The sequence below is a fragment of the Sarcophilus harrisii genome, chromosome 1, assembly GCF_902635505.1.
Source record: "Sarcophilus harrisii chromosome 1, mSarHar1.11, whole genome shotgun sequence".
NCBI lineage: Eukaryota > Metazoa > Chordata > Mammalia > Dasyuromorphia > Dasyuridae > Sarcophilus > Sarcophilus harrisii.
In genome coordinates this window covers 256,431,845-256,451,300 of record NC_045426.1, presented here as the reverse complement: position 1 = coordinate 256,451,300, position 19,456 = coordinate 256,431,845, and the positions used below count along the sequence as shown (strand labels likewise).

Genomic DNA, 19,456 nt, shown 5'->3' with positions numbered 1-19,456 from the left:
AATTGCAGGGGCCCTCCCGGCTTGAGTGTCTCTTAGGTTCCTGCTGCTGCTGACCAGACCGCTGCCAAAGACATCCTGACGTTCCTAAAGCGCTGTCCTCCAGGGCCTGGGCAGCAGCCTGCCCGCTGTCCACTCCTGCAGCTGAGCATGTCCAAGGTGCTTGAGAGAAGCTGGGCTTCCCTCTCCATCCAGGACAACTGGGAGGGTGAGGGAGCATCAGCTGTATATATTTTATATATACCCTGATGGTTCTCCCATGTCCCCAGCCAAGGGCACCTCAAGATTCTGAATGGAGGCTGGAGACACACACACACACACACACACACTCTCTCACACACACAATCACACTCATTACACACTCACAAACACTCACACAGAGTCTCCCTCGCCGTGGCAGTGATCATGAGAATCTCTCCCCGTTTTTTCCCAGGGGAGGTGAAGGCAGCTGGTCATGAGCCCTTTCTATGCGGGCAGCCGGGTGAGGGGGCCGGCAAAGGGAGTGAGAGGTTAAGGGGGGAACGTCTGTCCTTGGTGCTGTCTGAAAGCATCTGCAAGTCTCCTTCTCTGCGCATTTGCTGTCCCTATGTGATGACCCCCCACCCAACGACTCAGAGGTTAGGCAAGTGAAAGAAACAATCATGTCGTCTATATACTCTCTCTCTCTCTCTCTCTCTCTCTCTCTCTCTCTCTGTCTCTTTCTCTTTCTCTCTATCCCCTTCTGATCCCTCTGTCCAGGTCAGAGAGAGATCCTATTTGGGCTGGCTAGGATCTCTCCCCCTTTCTCAGCAACTCAGCAGATAACTGGGACTCCATCTGTGTTAAAAATCATGCCAGTGGTGGGTTCATAGGTCCCTGCCAGGTAATACAGGTCCTCACTATCTTGGTACTTCTTGGTCTTCAGCATCTGCTCATACTGGTCCAAGCCAACCACGAGACACTTATGGGAGACGGTTTGGACATCATTCTCATCCACATGTGATGACTGGTACAGGGCGCGCTGAGGGGAAATGAGGAAAGATTGATCAAGGTTTATTAAGAATATCACCCTAACCCTACCTAATAATGATAATGATAGCTAGCATTTACATCATGGAACTTAAAAGGTTTGAAAAGTGATTTACAGTGGATAGAGCACCAGCCCTGAAGTTAGGAGAACCTGAGTTCAAATCTGGTCTCAGACACTTAACACTTCCTGGCTTTGTGACCCTGGGCAAGTCACTTAACCCCAATTGTCTCAGGAAAAAGAAAAGAAAAAAAAAGAAAAAAGAAGTGATTTACATTGTGCTAGCTTATATTATTCTCACAACTATTCTATGAGGTATTATTATCTTAATTTTGCAAATGAAGAAACTGAGTTCCAGAAAAGTTAAAAGTGATTTACCTAAGATCATATACCTAGTTATATATTTGAAGGAGGATATGAACTCAAATCTTCAGTCAAAATCTAGTATTCTGTCTACTACTTTATCCACTAACTGCCTTATGATGAACAATGCTCTTAGCCTGGCATTTCAAAAGCTATGTTTTTTATGTGCTAGACTTTTCACTATAGGCAAGTTCCCCAAAAGTAGCTACTATATTAGATTACTTGCTGTCTAAGGGAGGTGGGGTGGGCAGAAGGGAGGGAGAAAAATTTGAAACACAAGGTTTTGAAAGGATGAAGGTTGAAAACTATCTTTGCATGTGTTTTGAAAATAAAAAGTTATTATTTTTGAAAAATTAGCTTCGTAAATTTAAATCTGTAAAGTCAATCATATTTCAAATTTCCTGGAGTTAGGCAGGTGAACTGGAAGGGACTTTCTAGTGAATCTTCCTGCAAAGTAATCTCCTAATTTACTTGTACTATCAATCCAAATATTCATGGCTTAAAGAAAGGACCAATCAGAGGCAGCTAGATGGTGCAGTGGATAGAGTGCTGGCCCTGAAGTCAGGAGGACGCCAGTTCAAATCCAGCCTCAGACACTTAGTACTTCCTGCTATGGGCAAGTCAATTAACCCTAATTACCTTACCACCACCATCACCCCCCCCCCAAAAAAAAAGAGAGAGAGAGAAGAAAGAATCAATCCATGCTACTGCTCTGAATAAAAAGGTCATCTAGGAGGATGATAACTGTTAATATTCATAATGCACTTTTCAGGTTTGCAAACCACTTTAAAAACGTGGTCTCAGTTTATTCTAACAGCCCTGGGAGATTGGTGTAGTTATTATACCCATTTTTAAAGATGAAGAAACTGAGGCCAAAAAAACCAAATTTTTTTTGAATTGCTCAGAGTTACACAGCTAACAAGTGTTTGAGACCAGACTTAAACTCAGATTCTCCTAGTGAAGCCAAGTAGGATACAAGGTATCATAATAAGTCATCTGGCTCTTCATGTCAGAAAATCATGGGTCTCTTTTCATTACTGTCAGAATACTTAGCTTCTAGTGAATAACATGTTATCAAATACTGAAAAACCAGCTCTCCAGGGAGAAAAAAAAAAAAAGAAAACTGTTCATTTTAAATTTAAACTACATCATAACTATCTTCTCCACTTCTCCGGCATCATATTAAACAAAACACATCAAACCCGATTTGTAGCATTTGCTGATTTCCAAAGTGCAAATGCTCACGCTGAAAATTTAACAACCAGCTCTTTCCAGCTGGTTTGAGCTGGCTCCAGCCCACGCCTGCTTCTAGTCTTGACTCTGCCATTTACCTCCTTGTATAGATATGAATGGGTCTTTTACCTCTCTGGTTTTCAGCAGTGGTTTGAGTGGATAAAATATCTTAAAAGTCTGGAATTACCTGTGTTGAAATCCTAATTTTTTTTTTTTTTGCTGAGGCAATTGAGGTTAAGTGACTTAGTGCCCAGGATCACACAGCCAGGATGGGTTAAACGTCCGAGTCTGGATTTGAACTCATGAAATTCTACATCTGACACATACTGGTTGCATTAACCTTTGAGGCTCAGTTCCCTTAACTGTAAAATGAAGAGGCTTGACTAGTGGCTGTTAAAAGTTTCCTTTCATCTCTGAATCCATGACCCCACGACTGAGTGGAGCTGGATTTGAGTTCTGCCTCTGATGCTCCAAGTTCTCTTCTCTCTTTCGGGGGGAGCTGGCTCTCCAGCTGGGAGATTCCCTGCTCCTCTCATGGCAGAGGCTACAGAGCCTGGATTTGTCGTTTCGCTTTTACCTACCTCCATGAAGTCCTTCCTCTGGCTGGAGGTCTGCAGGGCGGTGGAGATGCTCCTCCCTGACTTCTGATCCCAGCGCTGTTTCCCAAAGCAGGAACGAGAAGAAATCAGTGAGTTTCCCTGAATGAACGCAGATGATGAGCCAAGGTTGCTCCTTGCAGCCCACCCCAGGGATCCAGAAGCACTAGGCAGCCCCAGCCAAACTAAGGACAAACTGCTCTACCTGATGGCCACTCTTGAATTGATCCCGATCCCTATTTCCACGTCACCTTGATCACAGACCCGGACCTCCCGGGCTTCCCCACGCTATGTGAGGGCACAAAGGTGCCCGGAAGGTACCAAGGTGATGCTGCCCTCCCATCTCTAGAGGATGCCCCAGCTAAAGCAGTGACTCCTCAGTCATTATCTACCATAGACATTTTGGAGGACACAAGAAGGAGCAAATGCTCCCAATGAACAGTCTACATACACCATGGGTTCTTAACCCTTTTTCTGTGTGATCATCCCTCTGGCAATCTGGTGAGGGCTACGGACTCCTTGGAAGGCTTTCAAATGCAAAAAATAAAATATACATAAGATTACAAAGGAAAATTATTATACTGAGATAGTTATCAAAATATTTCTTAAAATCAATTCAAAGTGAGGCAGTTAGCTGGCACAGTGAATAGAGCACCGGTCTTGGAGTCGGGAAGAACTCCATTCATATCTGGCCTCTGAAACTTACTAGCTGTGCGACAAGTCACTTAACCCATAGTGTGTAGAGAGACAGAAAGAGAGAGAGACGGGGGAGGGAGAGAGACAGACAGACAGACAGACGGAGACAGAGACAGAGAGAGGAAAGAGACAGAGACAGAGAGAGAAAGAAGGAGGAAGGGAGGGAGGGAGAGAGATTCAAGGACCTGAAGGTAAGAACCAAGCCCATGTGTGTCCATTTAATAGCAAAGAAAACTTCTCCAGAAATAGAGTCCAACTGTAATTCGAGTTTCCTTTAGCTAATGATGACTTCAGGCCAGAAGTTAGAGCATGGGTGATAGAAATCATGTTGTTTCATACCAGACCTGTGACTTCACTGGAGCATGGAATTCTCCAAAAGGCAAGTGGCACCTACCCTGCAATCTCAGTCTCTCTCTGAAAGTTGCCCAGGACTCTGAGAGGTTAATGAGATTTAACCCAGGATCTCCTGGCTCTGAGGCCCTCTCTCTAGTCAATCAAGATAACATAAAGCAGGGGGTGCAGGATTTAAAAAAAACAAATTGTGACAACTGTACTTCAATATAATCAGTTACCCTTGTAATCCTGTATATTGTAGTTTATGCATTTATTAATAATAGCTGTAATTTATATAATGCTTTAAAGTTTACAACACCCTTTACAAACATGGTTTCATTTTCTTTTAGGATAACATGTGATTGTATTGAACTACCCTCCATGTAGGGGAGGGGGTGGGGGGAAGGAGGGGAAAAGTTAGAACAGAAGGTTTTGTGAGGGTCAGTGTTGAAAAAATTACTCAATGCACATGTTTTTTAAGAAAAAGCTATATATTTAAAAAAAAAAAAAAAAAAAGATAACATGTGATTCTGAGAAGGGTCCATAGATTTCACCGGATTGCCGAAAAGGTTAAGAATCCATGGCATGAAGACTAAGATCCCTGCTGAATCTCATACCACAAGGAAGATTGCTGAAGAGGGACCTGGCCATGTGGATTTCCTATGGATTTCCTATCAATATGGACGCTATGGAAGATTCCCCATCCCACCCTGGAGATTACTGTCCACTTGGTTGGCTTGGCCGCTTGGTTCCTTGGGAACCCCGAGTGCCTAGAGCTTCGCGCCCTCGGGAAACCCCTTGACTATTTTGGGAGGGGGGGACCGGAGCTTTAGAGCCGGCTCTTGACGGGTGGGGGGACACCCCGCCACCTACCTTGCCTTCGTGGAGCTTCTTGCCAGGGTTGGTCTCCTCAGGATGGTAGAACCACTTCACCCTCACCACCATGTTGTTCCCCCACGACTCCCACATGCTCTGGATGCGACCAATGTAGGGCAGGTTGGGCCGGCCAGCCGACAGGAAGACCGCACAGTCGCCAATCCGGATGATCTCTTTCCCCCGGACAATGGCCTTGTAAAAGAGCTTCCTGGCCTTGCCCTTCATGCCCCGCCTCTGTGGAGAGCCACAAGTATTGGGTCAGGGCTGTGGGGGCTTGCACCGGAAGGGCATCACCCCCTCCCCGCCCCAGGCAGGGGCCTTTTATGTACTGGGCACTGCGGTGGCAAGCGCAAGGGAGCCACAGAGAAAAGCTGCCGTCCCAGCTCCCAGGAATTTATGGGAGGGCTGTTCGGCTGTCTCAGTGCTACCTCAAGTCAAGGTGAAGGCAGGGATTCTGAGCCTAGGCTGGTACAGCTTTCTCTTTTTAAATCTTTCAAGAACTCTTTTTCCACATAACTGGTTTCCTTTGTGATCCAAAACATTAAAAAATAACGCACAAAGGAGTCCTTGAGGGGGACCGTTACACCCCAAAAAGCTGAGACTTCCGGAGCAGACACATTATATCTGGGGACACGACCTTTTTGTGGTTCAGGTACCCCCGGGAGGTGGGATGCACATTTTCTCCCCCACCTACTCTTTGACTGCCTCCCTTGGGCTCTGCGGCTGAATTAAAAGGAACAGGATTTCTTATGGTTACTGTTATCCGGAGGATGGAGGATTAGGTTACGCCGCTGATTTAACAAAGGGTAACAGTTGGGCCAAGGTCGGGCTTAGGTTGGCTCCCAGATGGCAATAAGAGGCTTGTTTCAACAGGTCAGAGCCAAACTCCCTCGGCACTATTAACAATCTCTCAGCAAAGAAAAAAAAGGGGGGGGCACAGTGGGAAGGGGTTATTAACATGCTCTTGGGACTGCAAAGGTCTATCCCTACTTTAGGGGAAGGGGGCCAATGAGACAATCAGTGGCCAGCTCTGCAACTCCTTTCTTGTTCACTGGCCAGAGTGGGGCAGGAGGACCTGTGATGGACAGCCTGCAAACCTTCCGCAGGAGGGACATGCAAGGAAGTCACTCTGTGGGGACCAAACTCTGCTTTTCATAATAAATGGATTTGTGAAATTGTGTGTCAATGGAAACTGCTGTTAACGGAATCATATTAGCTGCACTTAGAGGAATCTGCTATTTCATGGGAAAATTCTAGCTGAAGATTTTGGCAAAGTATGGGATCATCTCCTGATTTATTGCTCTGCATGTCACAAAGATCCACTCCCTGCCTGAGCCTCAGTTTTCTCAGCTGTAAAACGGGGAGGTTATACTAGATGACCTCTACGATCTGTTCCTGGTTTAAATCTAAGTCCAGCGATCCAGGACCCTCACACCTCACAGGGTTCTCATGAGGGCTGAGAGAGATGCCCTAAGAATCATGCTCTATAAAGCTATTTTTATCATTGACAAGGCCGCTCTGCAGGGGTCCTTCCTTCCGTGATGGTGAGGGCCCGGGGGAGATTTGTTACCTGAGTGGGCTTGCCGAACCACTTCCACAGCTGCCTGGCCGGGAGGAAGGCGGCGATCTTGGGCCGGTTCTCCACAGACGGCAGCCTCTGCCGCTTGGCCAGCTCCTTGGTGGTGGGCAGGTGGATGCCCTCCCGCTTCTTGGGGCGGCTCTTGCTGCCCCCGGGCTGCGCCTTTGGGGTCGGGGTGGGCGGCTGCTGAGGCTGCTTCTTGCCAGCAGGGTGGGAGGAGGTCCGAGATTTCCCAGCCTGCTTGGCCGCCTTGGCAGGGAGGTCTGGCTGGACAGAGGGGCCAGCCTGGGCCTCCTCGACCGTCTCGTCATCTGAGCTGCAGGAGGAATCGTCTGTCGTGGAGGAGGAGGAGGAGGAGGAGGAGCTGGAGCTGGAGGAGGTGGAGGAGGAAGAGGAAGAGGAAGAGGAGGAGGAAGAAGAGGAGGAGGAGGAAGAGGAGGAACTGCTGCTGCTGCTGGAGGAGGAGGAGGAGGAAGAAGAGTTGGATGAAGACATTGGGCTGGAGGCCCGGGAACTGGAGGAGCTACTGTCCTCCCCACGGGCATCCCCCCCGTTCTTGTCCCCTTCCTCTTCCCCTTCAGTCTCCGAACTACTGCTGCTGCTGCTACTGCTGCTGCTGCTGCTCTCGGACTCCTCTGCCGCGTCTGCAGCTTCTGCACCCCCCTTGTCTTTCTCCATGGAGGCCAGGGGGTCCCCAGAGCCATCAAACTTGCTCGTAAAGCCAGGAACCAGAGAGTCCTCTTCAGGGACCTTGCTGCGCGCGGCCTTGGCCTTCGCCTCAGAGCCCCCCAGGGAAGAGTAGCCGCTCAAGGCCACAAGGCTCTTGCTCTCCCGGCGGCCGTTCAGACCCGAGTCCTCCAGCATCATCATGGCCTCCTTTGTCTTCTTGCTCTTAGGGGAGGTCACCCCTTCGTGGTCCAGCTTGATGAGGAGCTCGCTGTCTGCCGGCCGCCTCGAGCCCTTGGAGGCTGGGCCAAACTCGGCCGCCTCCTCGGCCCCTCGGCCCTTCTTCCCTTTCGACCTCCCTGAGGAGGGGCTGTCGGCCGCGCTGAAAGCCGTCAGCTCCCCATAAGCCTCTGGGGCCAGCGTGCTGGTGAAGGTGGGCGTCTGGAAGGCGGGAGCCGCTGGGCCGTGCAGCTTGGGGGGCAGCCTCATCTTGGCGGCTTTGCTGCGCTTCTCCTCTGGGAGACCCGTCGGGTTCTTCTTGGGGTTCTTGGTGCCCGCCTTGCCCAGGTTGCCTGGTTTCTCCGGAGTCAAAGGGGGCCCTGGAGAAGGGTCGGTCTGGGCTGCCTCTTCTGGGAGACTCGCCTCTTCTGGGAAGGGGGAGAAAACAGACATGCTAAAGGCCACCTCAGAAGCGGGGGGCCCTTTCATGGGGCTCTCCGTCAGCCGCAGGGACGCGGCTGAGCGCTCCGGAGCCCGGCCCCAGCTGCCGCGCCAGCTGCCACCCTGGGTTACTCAGCCGCGTCAGAAATCTCCAAGTCAATGTGGGACCCTGAGATGCCCCCCAGCCACCCAGCAATATGGCTTATTGGGGGTATTTAAAGAGATTTCTCCAGCCAACACGGGGAAGATCTTTTACCCATAAGTAACTATTAATGGGAGTCCCCAACAGCCTTCTCCCTAGTTGGGCACTCCTAATATCTGACTTATTCTCCCAGCACTATGACCATAAGGAAAAGCAACAAGAGGACATGAACTGACACTGAGAGAAGCAAGAAGAAAGAGGAATACACCGTGCGTATTAACAACAAGGATGTGCGAATAGGAAAGACCTGGTTCTCGGGAGGTCACTGATCCAAAGCACTCCCAATAGACTTTGGGCTGCCATCTGCGTCCAGAAAAAGATCTAAGGAGACTGAGTGTGAATCAACACATGCTATGTTCACTTCTTTTTTCTGTTTTTTTTTTTTAATCTCTCCCATGGTTTTTCCCTTTTGCTTTTCTTTCCCAACATGATTCATAAAGCATTAAGTACTAAAAACAAAAAAATTTACTAGGGGAAAATAAAGACAGGAGAGGAAGGTGAATATGATTTCCAAAGATGAACAGCCAAAAAGGCACAGGAGTTTGTCATAATGGGTCAGACTCATGGAGCCCCTCAGCCTAAGTTTCTGTTGCCAACTGAGGGCCCAGGGAACGTGCAACGAGACGGCCCAGCTGCCGCCCCTACCCTGGCCTTTCTTGACCTCCATTTATGTCAAAGATTCTGACCTTCGGGAGACTACGCTTGCTCCTTTGGGAGGTTAAGCGGTGGGTTCCCCCACAATACTTATGGCAGTACTCTCATTATTCAAGAAAGCAGACCCTAGCTGCAAAACAGACCACTGCAAATGGACTTTGGAAGGAAGGTTGTAACATTTAGTGGCTCTTCAAGACCAGAGAGTGTTCAGTTTGCTCATGGTTAAAAACAAGGGGGATGGATAGCATGGCATCTAAGATTCTTTTGCCCTTAGGCCTAGGATCTTATGAAACAGCCTGTCACTGAATTCTCTGAGCCTCAAGAGAGGCTCATCTGTAAAAATGGGGGGAACTGGACTGGATCATTGCTATGCTCCTTTCCAGCTCTGGAGGAAGCTCAGTGATGCAGGAGACAGAACACCAATCTAGGAATCAGGAAAGCCTGAATTCAAATCCTTGCCATAGAAACTTACGGGGCCTGAGGGAAAGCACTTAACTTTTAGCCTCAGTTTCTCTATTAGGGATAATAATATCATCCATTTCACAGGATTATTGCAAGGATCAGGAAAGAGATATTTGTAAAGCATTTTGCTATGGATAATATGAATGCTAGAGGCTATTATGAGACCTATGATCTTGTGATCAGAGAATAAGCAAGAATCCTCTCTAGGGAGGAAGGAGAACACAAAGCTCAGGGCCTCCAGTCCAACTTACCACCTTTGCCCTTGGTGCTGGGTTTCCGCCCACGACCTTTGCCCTTAGCACCAGATTCCTCGGACCCCAGGGAGCTGCCGTCTTTTCCTTCTCCAGCATCCTTGCTGGATTTCCGACTTCGACGTTTAGCACTGGGCACAAGGAGGGCAGGGGAGGGCTCTGCACCTGTGGAAGCAAGTACAGGAGAGGCTCAAAAGCTGCTGTGACCCCAGGCACAGGAGCGAGAACACAACGGGCTGGGGCTACCCTCTGGCACTCCCGGGCACACAGAGCCTCCAGATCCCCCCCAGCATGCTTGCTATTCCTCGGCCTTCCCCTCCACCTGGAGCTCCCTCACTGCAAGCTCGGGGTTTATGGACCTCTGTGGGGAAAAAAGGGACTTTCTAACCATTTGATAGGTTCTGGGAATCCCCCTATTAAAATGTACACCTACCCCACCCCAGGGAATCCCCAGACTAATATCCCCTCCATTTCTTCATTTTCCATTCATGAAGGTGTACACTGAGACTGCCCACAGCTCTCAGGAAGGATAAACAACAGGACCAAAGCAACCATTAGGCTCCCCAGGGGGAAGAGAATAGAGCCAGCAGGCTTCTCAAAATGCGTAAATGGGCTTCAAAGGCAGCCTAGCCTTGTCTTGGGTCAGGCCTAGAAATGGAAACCACTTCCAGAGAGGTCACAAAAGTCCATGTTGCGCTTCCCTGGGACTCCCTCCTGTTAGAAGGGAGCCAGCCATAGGAAGCTCAGGCCAACTGAGGCCAGCCTGGGGGATGGCATGCAGAGGGGAGTCTGCCTGACAGGGAGCCGGGCCTGGGGGGCTCGGGACGACGGAGGCCAGCCTCGGGGACGGCACACAGAGGGAAGCCAGAAAAGCTGCTGAGAGTCAGGTCCCAGGCCAGGCTGGCAGCCTCCTGGGGTCTCCACCCACACTTACACTGAATCTTGTAGTCTGGCGGCAGGAGGCGGATGTGAGATAAGGGAATTCGCCCAGTGTCTCCATCATCAAATTCTACCGTGATCAGATCCCCGTCTTCCTCAAGATCCAGCGCCCCTGAGGGAGGAAAGGGGAGAGGCAGAGGGAGTCATTACAAGGGACCTCACACTTGTCTGGCCTCAAATTGTAGAAGAGTGTGTGTGTGTGTGTGTGTGTGTGTGTGTGTGTGTGTAAGGCAGGAAGACATATAATACCCAGCCCTAAGTGGCTCCTAAAGTAATCATTTCCCACATAAAATGACTCCAGGAGGATGAAGGACAAGTCAATGATTCAGGCCACTTAGATTCTATTTTGGGGTCAACAACCAGCTTGACTTTATGAGTCAGTTTCTCCACCTATAAGGGGGGAACAATAATACAGGTGGGTATTCTGTGATTTTTTTTTAAGCGTTCATTATGTAAAATTCAACTAAATCAGTTCACAAGAATTCTCTGGGTGCAGCGCATGGAAAGGGGAGGGGAGAGCTGTTAGAATGTGACTACTAATTAGTCCCTTGTCCGTTACGATGTTAAGATCTCAGGATAGTATTGGATGTAAGTGTGATGTCCACCCATCTCCTACACACACACACACACACACACACACACACACACACACTCTTCCAGCACAAGAAACAGCAACAGTGGAATCCTGCAACTGGAAAGGCAAGTTAAGGTTTCATTTTTTATCCTAGGATGCTATGAATCAACCAACAAGCAAAAGCTTTATTGGCGCCAGCCCTACAGTGGGAATACAAAAATGGCACACACACACAAAAAAAACCAATAACCCCTCTCCTAAAAAAACCTCATGGTCCCTACCCTCAGGAAACTCTCATTCCAACAGAGGAGACAAAAAATGGGAATAAGTGGCTGTGTAAACGGACAATGTGTCATGGGGAAAGCATGAGCAGCAGTGGAGACCAGTTCCAGTAGAAACACAGGTGAATTTGAGGACCATGGTAAAGACAGAGCTGAATCAGGAGTTTAAGGCTTTTTCTGACATTGATACAAATGACTGAGAAAACTGGTGATGAATTTGAGGACCATAATGAGGGCACCGCTGAATCAGGAATTTAAAACTTTTTCTGACGATGATGACTGAGAAAACTGGTCAGACAAGATGGTGGATGGGGTACAGCTTACCTCGGACCACCGTGCCAGGGTAGAGACAACGGTACTGCTGGCTCCAATAAGCTGCGATCCTGGTTCCCTCAGGCAAGAATCTAATTGACGGTGGCTTCACATCTATGATCTGTGGGAGGGGGGCAACAGGGTAAATATACTGGGGTCTCCTTGAGCTACCCTGAAAAAATGCTCTGTCCCTAATATTTCCTGAGCTCTCCTCACCAGGGTTTAGCAACTAGCTTCCAGACCAGATCCAGACTCTTTGGAGTTATCAGTTGACATTAGTGGGATTCCCTTCATGATAATGGGGAAGAATATAGAATACCCTTACCAACTCACCCAGATGTCCAAAAATCAGTCCTTTTCCAAAGATGAAAAGCTTTTAATATTTTTTCCCTATATTTCTCTTTAAAACTGTGGTATCACCTCCCTCGTTCCCTTGAAGATCAGATTTTTGGGATACATTGAAGTTTTGCTGATTTCCTTCCTTCTTTCACTTTTAAACTTTTTGTTTTCAAAAATTATTTCTTATAGAGAATGGGTCTTTGGAAAGAAAAGGGACAGAGAAAAGGATAATGGGGAAATTTAAGTGATATAAAAACAAAAGATATCAATAAAAATTTATTAAAAAAAAAAAAAGCAAGGGCCATGGGGAGAGTTTAAGTCTTCATTCTAATTCAATGCTTCTTCCAAAGGACTGGGAAAAGGAAAAGCCTTAAATTTTTTCTTTATTTTTTTGTGAAACTGGAATCCCATGGAATGATTACTATGTGTTTCCTCTGTAACTTTCTTCCTCTTCTATTCCAAATCCTCCAATCAAAGGAAAAGGTCATATTCACTCACCGCTTCCTGCAGGAGCTGCTCCAGACAATAGATGTGGGGCCGATTGCCCCTCTCTCCTTCTACCACCACTCGGTATCTAAAATACCAGATCAGTGTAAGTGTCAAGCCACTGGGAAACTCATCAATATTGAAAGCTTCCTTCATTGCCTTCAATGAATTCATTCAATTTAATTCCAACCAATACTGCAATTTCTTTGTACCATCATTGAATTCAATTGTTCTGACACGGCCATGCCCTCCATCCCCATGACACTTCTCCCTTCTCTTCCAGATTACTTCCACAGAGACTGTTAAATGAAGGTCACTTTCCCTCTGACTATACCATTGATGGGTCAAATGATGGCTAAGGGAGATCCCTTAAATGAAGTCCTTTCCCTCTTCCATGCCCCATTCCCTTAGTCTCCATGGGTCATTACCTTGGGTCTCACCAAGTAGGTGTGTTTTAATAGTACTTGGGAGAGGGTCAAAGCAATAGCAGAAGAACCTCTAAGAGAATCTTAGAAGATAGGCAATTAATTGGGGGGGAGGGGAGAATATCTTTTTGGATAAGCGGGGGAGTGAAGGTATAAAACATCAAACATGGGTCGGGCTCAGTTGATTTCTTTAGTTGGTTTGCTGATCTGCTCTTTTTCTCTCTTCAAAATCTTTGAAACTAGTTAGGGATATATTTGGAAATGAAAGTAATAGAAATACTAAAGGGAAGATTTTTAAGAAACCTAGAAAGATTTGTATGACCTGATATATTTTTGGATATGGCCAATTTGAAAATTTGTTTTGCTTGGCTATGTACTTTTGTCTCCAGACCAGGGTGGGAAGGGGGAGGAGGGAAGTAGAGAATAAACTTTTGTTATTAGGGGAAAAATAATATTAAAAAAGGAAAAAAATAAATCATAAGATTTTAAATAATTAAAATATTGGTTCAAGCTGACAGCATAGCCTAGCAACTTGAATCTTCAAAAGTGTGGAAGACCTGGATTCCTCAGCTCTAGCCTCTCACTTGGCCCTAGTCACCCTTTAGCATTATTAATGGTAATGACCCCTGGGGGTACTATTTACCAATATAGAATGAGTGTGTTATGATAGTGAGTTCTAGGAATAAAGATAGAAACAAATGTGCTGGAGCCAGTTCAATTTTCAGTGTGACCATTTATTCCTTACTTAATCATAAACCATAAAAAGATATAAATCAAGCCTTGGTTGTTTTGTGAATTGCCTGGATTTAAGAGAGTGACAGGGAAAATGTTAATAACAATAGTAATAGCTAATATTTAAATAGCACTTACTATGTGCCTGGCACTGTGCTAAACATTTTACAATTATTTATCTCATTTGATTCTCACAATAACCCTGCAAGAAGGTGTTATTATTCCTATTTTACAGATGAGAAAACTGAGATAAAAATTAAGCAATTTGCCTTTACAATTAATATATGTTAAGAAAGGGGTCTTGCTGTCTTTTAAAAAGTTGTCTTTCTACCTACTACATGAGTCACCGTCTTATTGCCTCTCCCTGTACACACTACTATAATACTATTAACAAATGTTTTTGTGAATTAAGTTGGATATATGGTGGTTGAAAAGAACTAGGCCATTGATTAATTAATTATACAGGAACTCCTCAGTCTAATGAAGCCATGACCTAGATCAGGAATTCCAAACCTGGGGTCTAGGAACTTGCTTTTTGAAAATATTGTGATCACTCAATTAAAGCCATGATCTAGATTAGGAGTTCCAAATATGGGGACTAAGAATTTGCTTTTTAAAAATATTTTGATCATTCTATTTCATAGTAATTCATTTCCTTTCTGATCCTACGCATTTTATTTTATGTACTTAAAAACATGATTCTAAGGGCTTTCTCTAGATTTTGACCTATTAAAAGGGTTTTTGTCACTGCCAACGAGCGCTTCCTCAGTCCCTCAGACAAGCTTCAACCAGACTCCAGTGAAGAGGCTATACTCCAGCCGCTCACATCATTTTTTCCCTCGTGGTCTCGGTTTCCCATTTTGGGATTCCTACTGGCCCTGGGATGGGGGTGTGTGGTGGAGTGTGATTTGCCCGGCCCCTTGTCAGGGCCCTCCACCTTTAATCTTTGCCTAGAATGGGGGGAGAGACCCAGACCCAGGTCCTCACATAACTCACATGTCAGGCGAGTGGACCGTCTTCACGTGCCCAGCATACAACAGCTTGTCATCCATGGGGATGAGGACCCGCAGTCCGTCCTTCAGCTCATCCTTGTCAATGATACAGGATCGAGGGGCTGTGGGACAGGGAAGGGACAGCAGGAATGAGCCACCCTGTTCCCCAATCAGAAGGATCTGAGTCAGCACAGAGAAATGGTGTCTGTCCAGGAAGGATTTATTACTTGTCACCAGATGAATGGCAGCCTTCCTACTCAGCAGAATGCAGAGAACCTCAATTAGGAAGCCTCTCACTTGCCTTTTTTCTCCCCACGAGTGAACTCCTTGAGCTAGCTTCTCTCCCCCTGGCTTGTGGAGCAGCTGGCTCCACAGAAACGCTTATTTCCCCTTTCCTGTTCTTTCTCCTATTTGATCTTTTGAGATTGTACACTGTGAAAAATCACCCCCAGGCCACTAATACATCAAATGGTTTCCTGCAGCCTGTTCTCAATTATTCATGAGGGGGGAAAAGGGAAAGGTGACACAGACCTAGAACTGAACCTGGGATTCTCATTAATACAGAGTCCTCTCCAAAGAGGAAACTCCTCCCATGGATACAGGTCAGCATCTCTGTAACTTATAGTCTTGGGGAATTGCCTAGGAACCGAGATGTGCTCTTCAGTGATATATACAGAAGCTCCCAGTGAGTAGGGGAGACAAAACCATTCAGGTACAAACAACATAGAGAAGTTGGAGAGAATCATTGCCTGCCATTGAGAGGGATCAGGAAAGCTTCCTCTGGAAGGGGGCATTTTAGCTGAGACCCTCACAATCCCCCCAGGGTGCTATTATTATCTCCATTTTGTAATTGAGGAATTGGAGACAAAAACAAGTTAAATGATTTGCCTAGAATCACACAACTGGCACAGTCTGGAAGCAGATCTGAATTCGGGTTTCCTGACTTTTAGTCCAGATGATGATGACATTTCCTCTACTGATGCAGCTTCCTGGCTCTGCAACTCATAGTCTTATTAAAGTGCTGGCTAGGGAAATGGGCCCAGGGTCACAGAGCCAGTACATGGAGAAGGTAGGACTGACAGCTAGATCTTTCAGGCTTCAGAGACATTCTCTATCCACCAAGCCAACCATGCCCAATGGATTGTGAACTCCTTGAGAGCAGAAACTCTTCTTACCTTTATAGTATCTTAGTGTTTAGCAGTGACTGGCACTTATTAAATGCTTGGTGACTTGACTTGTTGGCTTATGTATTTCAATTGCACTTACTAACATAGCTGTTCTTTTCATGGATTTTTGACACACTGAACAAAGCTGGAGCTAGGTAGTCCCTGTACTTCTCCTCAACACCCAGGGGCATTAGACACTTTCAGAATGTCCAATGGATCAATACATTTCAGGTCAATCAGAATAAATATTGATGGAGTTTTCTCTTTTACTTCCCTCCCTTTCCCACTTGGAAAGTATTGTAGGGCAAACAATAAGTAGTCAAGAGATCTTTCCTATAGTTTTCAAAGCTGCTATTAACTACCACCCAAATGAGTTTCTCTTCAAAAAGTTCTCAATAAACTCTAATGGTTCCCTATTACCTTTAAGGCTGAAATACAAAATCCTGCTTGACATTCAAAGGCCTTTATAAACTTCTTCCTCACACCCACCATTTTTCCTGTTTTTTTTTTTTTTAATGCCTTAGACCTCTTTCCACTGTCTATAGTGGTGCTGTACTTCTGCTGCTCCTCAAACAAAGCACTCCATCTCCAGACTCTGGACATTCTTACTGGTTGACCTCCACCCCCTTTCATTTCCTTCTCCTAACTCGCTTTCCTAGGTTTCTTCAAATTCCAGCTAAAATCCCACCATCTCAATTCCAATGGACTTCACATCTGGAGAAAGAACTATGGAGACTGACTGGATCAAAGCATAGTATTTTCACCTTTTTGTTGTTGTTGTCGTTTATTTGCTTGGGTTTTTTTCTTTCTTGTGTTTTTTTTTTCTCTTTTGATCTGATTTTTCTTGCGCAGCATGACGAATATAGAAATATGTTTAGAAGAATTGCACATGTTTAATCTATATCGGATTGCTTGCTGTCTTGGGGAGGAGGGAGGGAGGGAGAGAGGGAGAAAAATTTGGAACACAAGGTTTTGCAAAGGTGAATGTTAAAAACTATCTTTGCATATATTTGGAAAAATAAAATACTACTTAAATAAATAAAGTGCTACCTTCTATATGGGAAGCATTTCCCAATATCCTTTAACACTATTGCTCTCCCTCTGTTGATATTTCCAATTTATCCTATAAATAGCTTTTTTTAAACATGGTTTTTTTTTTTTGCATGTTCTCTACCCCTTTTGACTATGATATCCTCAAGGTTATCCCCAAAGATGAGCACAGTGAGAGGAACATAGTAGGCACTAAATAAATGTTTGCTGACTAAAAGTTCAAAAATAAATTCTGGAGTACACACCTTGCTCACACTCACTTTCATTTTCAGTGAATTGACGTACAGTCTATAAAGCATTCAAAGATGAGGCTTTCCAGGGGCTTATTCATCAATAAGGTTTGAGGGCCTTCTCCAGTCATCCTGATCTATATCTGGCCACTGGACCCAGATGGCTCTAGAGGGGAAAGGGAGGCAGGTGACCTTGCACAGCCCTCCCTCACTCAAATCCAATTCATTTGCATGTCATGGTATCATCTCCCTGATGTCATAGTCCTCTTCAATAACAAAGGACAAACAATATAGAAAATTTAGTTTGCTTTAGAAGCCTGATGCCTCCGTATATAAGAGAAAAAGTTGAGGATACTGTTAAGTATGAGGTAGCATAACAGCACTCTAAACTATTTTGAAGGATAAATCTGTCTCTCAATAACAGCAATAAAAGTTGACATTTATATAGTGCTTTAAATATTTGCAAAAGTGCTTTACACTTGAGCCTCATAACAATCTTATGAGGAGGTGCTATTATTGTCCCCATTTTAGAGATGAGCAAATTGAGGCTGAGGGAGCTTAGTAAGTTTAGTGAGGTAGGATCTGAACTCAAGTTTTCTTTATTCCAAGTCCTGAACTCGATCTATATTATACTGATGAGATGGTTAATTGGACTAACTAAAACCATGACAACAAAGTCGTGTGTTGGCCCTGAAATCTGGACCTCAAAGAACCCAGTTTCTTTCTCACTCAGAAAAAAAGATGCAAAAAAAAAATCTGCTCACTGGCCATTATTCAGCATGTGGTTATACCAGAATCATAATTTTTATTGTTGTTTTTTTAAAGCACCCCTACCCAGGGACTGGGAAGAGAAATCAAAGAAGTCCAGACTGACACCATAGTAGTCTGGAAGGGAGCTTGGAAGTTCTGGCTTCAGTTAGCTTGTGAGTCTCATTTATGGATTTCAATGGTCTATGGTCTTTTCATTATCCATTTCCTTGGTTATTCCTGAGGAAGAGTTTCAGTACAAGAAATTTGGTCTAAGTCAGTGGTTCCATTTAGTGGGAATCCTTTGGAAGTATAAAATGATGGTCCAAAGAATTTGTACTGAAAATTCTTTGAGAGTGCCTTTGAAGCAGTAAATAATTGCACAATTACCTTACTTTGTCTAAATATAATCTCCCACCCCAGGGGTCTTGTCACTTTCTAAAAAACTGTTATTGAAAGACATTCATGGGACAAAAAACATTGGAAACCACTGGCCTAAATGAATGACAGCTAGCACTGAGGGGGGAAGCATAATTTGAGGAAGAGACAGCATCTCTCACTTAGGACATTACACTATGTCAATCAACTTGGCAAATTCTCCTCAAATTTATCCAGAGATTCCAAGAAATTATTTAATTTGGGGAAGGAAGATCTATGGCCTGGTCCATCATCTTCCAGATTTCTTTTCTTTCTCTCCTCATTTCTTCCCTTCTCTTTTATCTCCTTTCTTTTTTCTCTAACTTGCTTTCATCATCTATTTTTTCCCTCACCCCTTTAATCCTTCCCCTTTGACAATATTTTAGACCTACCAGGAGTGTTAGTCAATGCTGCTTAGCTCATTGTTTCCAGCCTTTTTACCCATGGACCTGAATTGGATGGGATCTCAGGTGTGCCTAGAATGTACACCAGATGCTAGGTCACCCCATGGTCCATGATCATTGGTCCTTTTGTTTAGGAAAAGTAAGTAGAGCAGAGCCACCATACTTTCTAGGCTCCTGGGAATGGGATCAACAAGATCCTGTGTCCACATGTTTAACATATAGTGGATTACTTGCTGTCTAAGGGAAGGGGCTGGGGAAGAAGGGAGGGAGAAAAATTTGGAACACAAGGGTGAAAGTTGAAAACTATCTTTGTGTGAATTTTGAAAATAAAAAGCTACTATTAAAAAAAACAAAAAAAAATCAATATTCTGTGTCCCTACCTCAACTCATCCAGCATGTGTCCTTCTATCCTACTGCCCATAACCAACATCTACATCTATATCTGTATATATGAACTCAAACATACTCCCACCAATATATATATATATTTACTATATACATTTGTATTTCTATATAAATGCCTAAATTTATCTCTATAAATATATATATACCTAAATTGATTTAGACATAGACTTTGACTATATACAGGCCTCAATACTTTAAGAAGCTGTGATTTCATCAGTGTGAGGACTCACTTATTGTTACAAAGATTATAAACCCTCTATAGCTTGGCATGGTATTTGAAAGCTTCTGTGGGGCTGCTAGATGGCCCAGTGGATGGAGCACCAATTCTGGAGTCAGGAGGATCTGAGTTCAAATCCAGCCTTAGACATTTAACCCCAACTGCC

General features: G+C 45.2%; 1 protein-coding gene across 9 annotated transcripts in view; it reads right to left on the bottom strand.

The window, feature by feature from the left end:
* Positions 1–528: 528 nt before the first annotated feature.
* Positions 529–19,456, bottom strand: part of TNRC18 (trinucleotide repeat containing 18) — a 156,773-nt gene continuing 137,845 nt past the window's right edge. For 6 of the 9 annotated variants that reach the window (XM_031940819.1, XM_031940826.1, XM_031940786.1 and 3 more), the window contains 9 exons: positions 14,659–14,776; positions 12,518–12,593; positions 11,693–11,801; positions 10,509–10,625; positions 9,575–9,739; positions 6,671–7,992; positions 5,098–5,334; positions 3,181–3,297; positions 529–997 (listed from right to left, as the gene is read on the bottom strand). In XM_031940819.1, coding sequence (XP_031796679.1) covers positions 791–997; positions 3,181–3,297; positions 5,098–5,334; positions 6,671–7,992; positions 9,575–9,739; positions 10,509–10,625; positions 11,693–11,801; positions 12,518–12,593; positions 14,659–14,776 — 2,468 coding nt within the window. In that variant the 3' untranslated portion in view covers positions 529–790. The remainder of the gene's footprint in view (positions 998–3,180; positions 3,298–5,097; positions 5,335–6,670; positions 7,993–9,574; positions 9,740–10,508; positions 10,626–11,692; positions 11,802–12,517; positions 12,594–14,658; positions 14,777–19,456) is intronic. The other 3 variants (XM_031940804.1, XM_031940845.1, XM_031940810.1) reach the window with 2 other exon arrangements.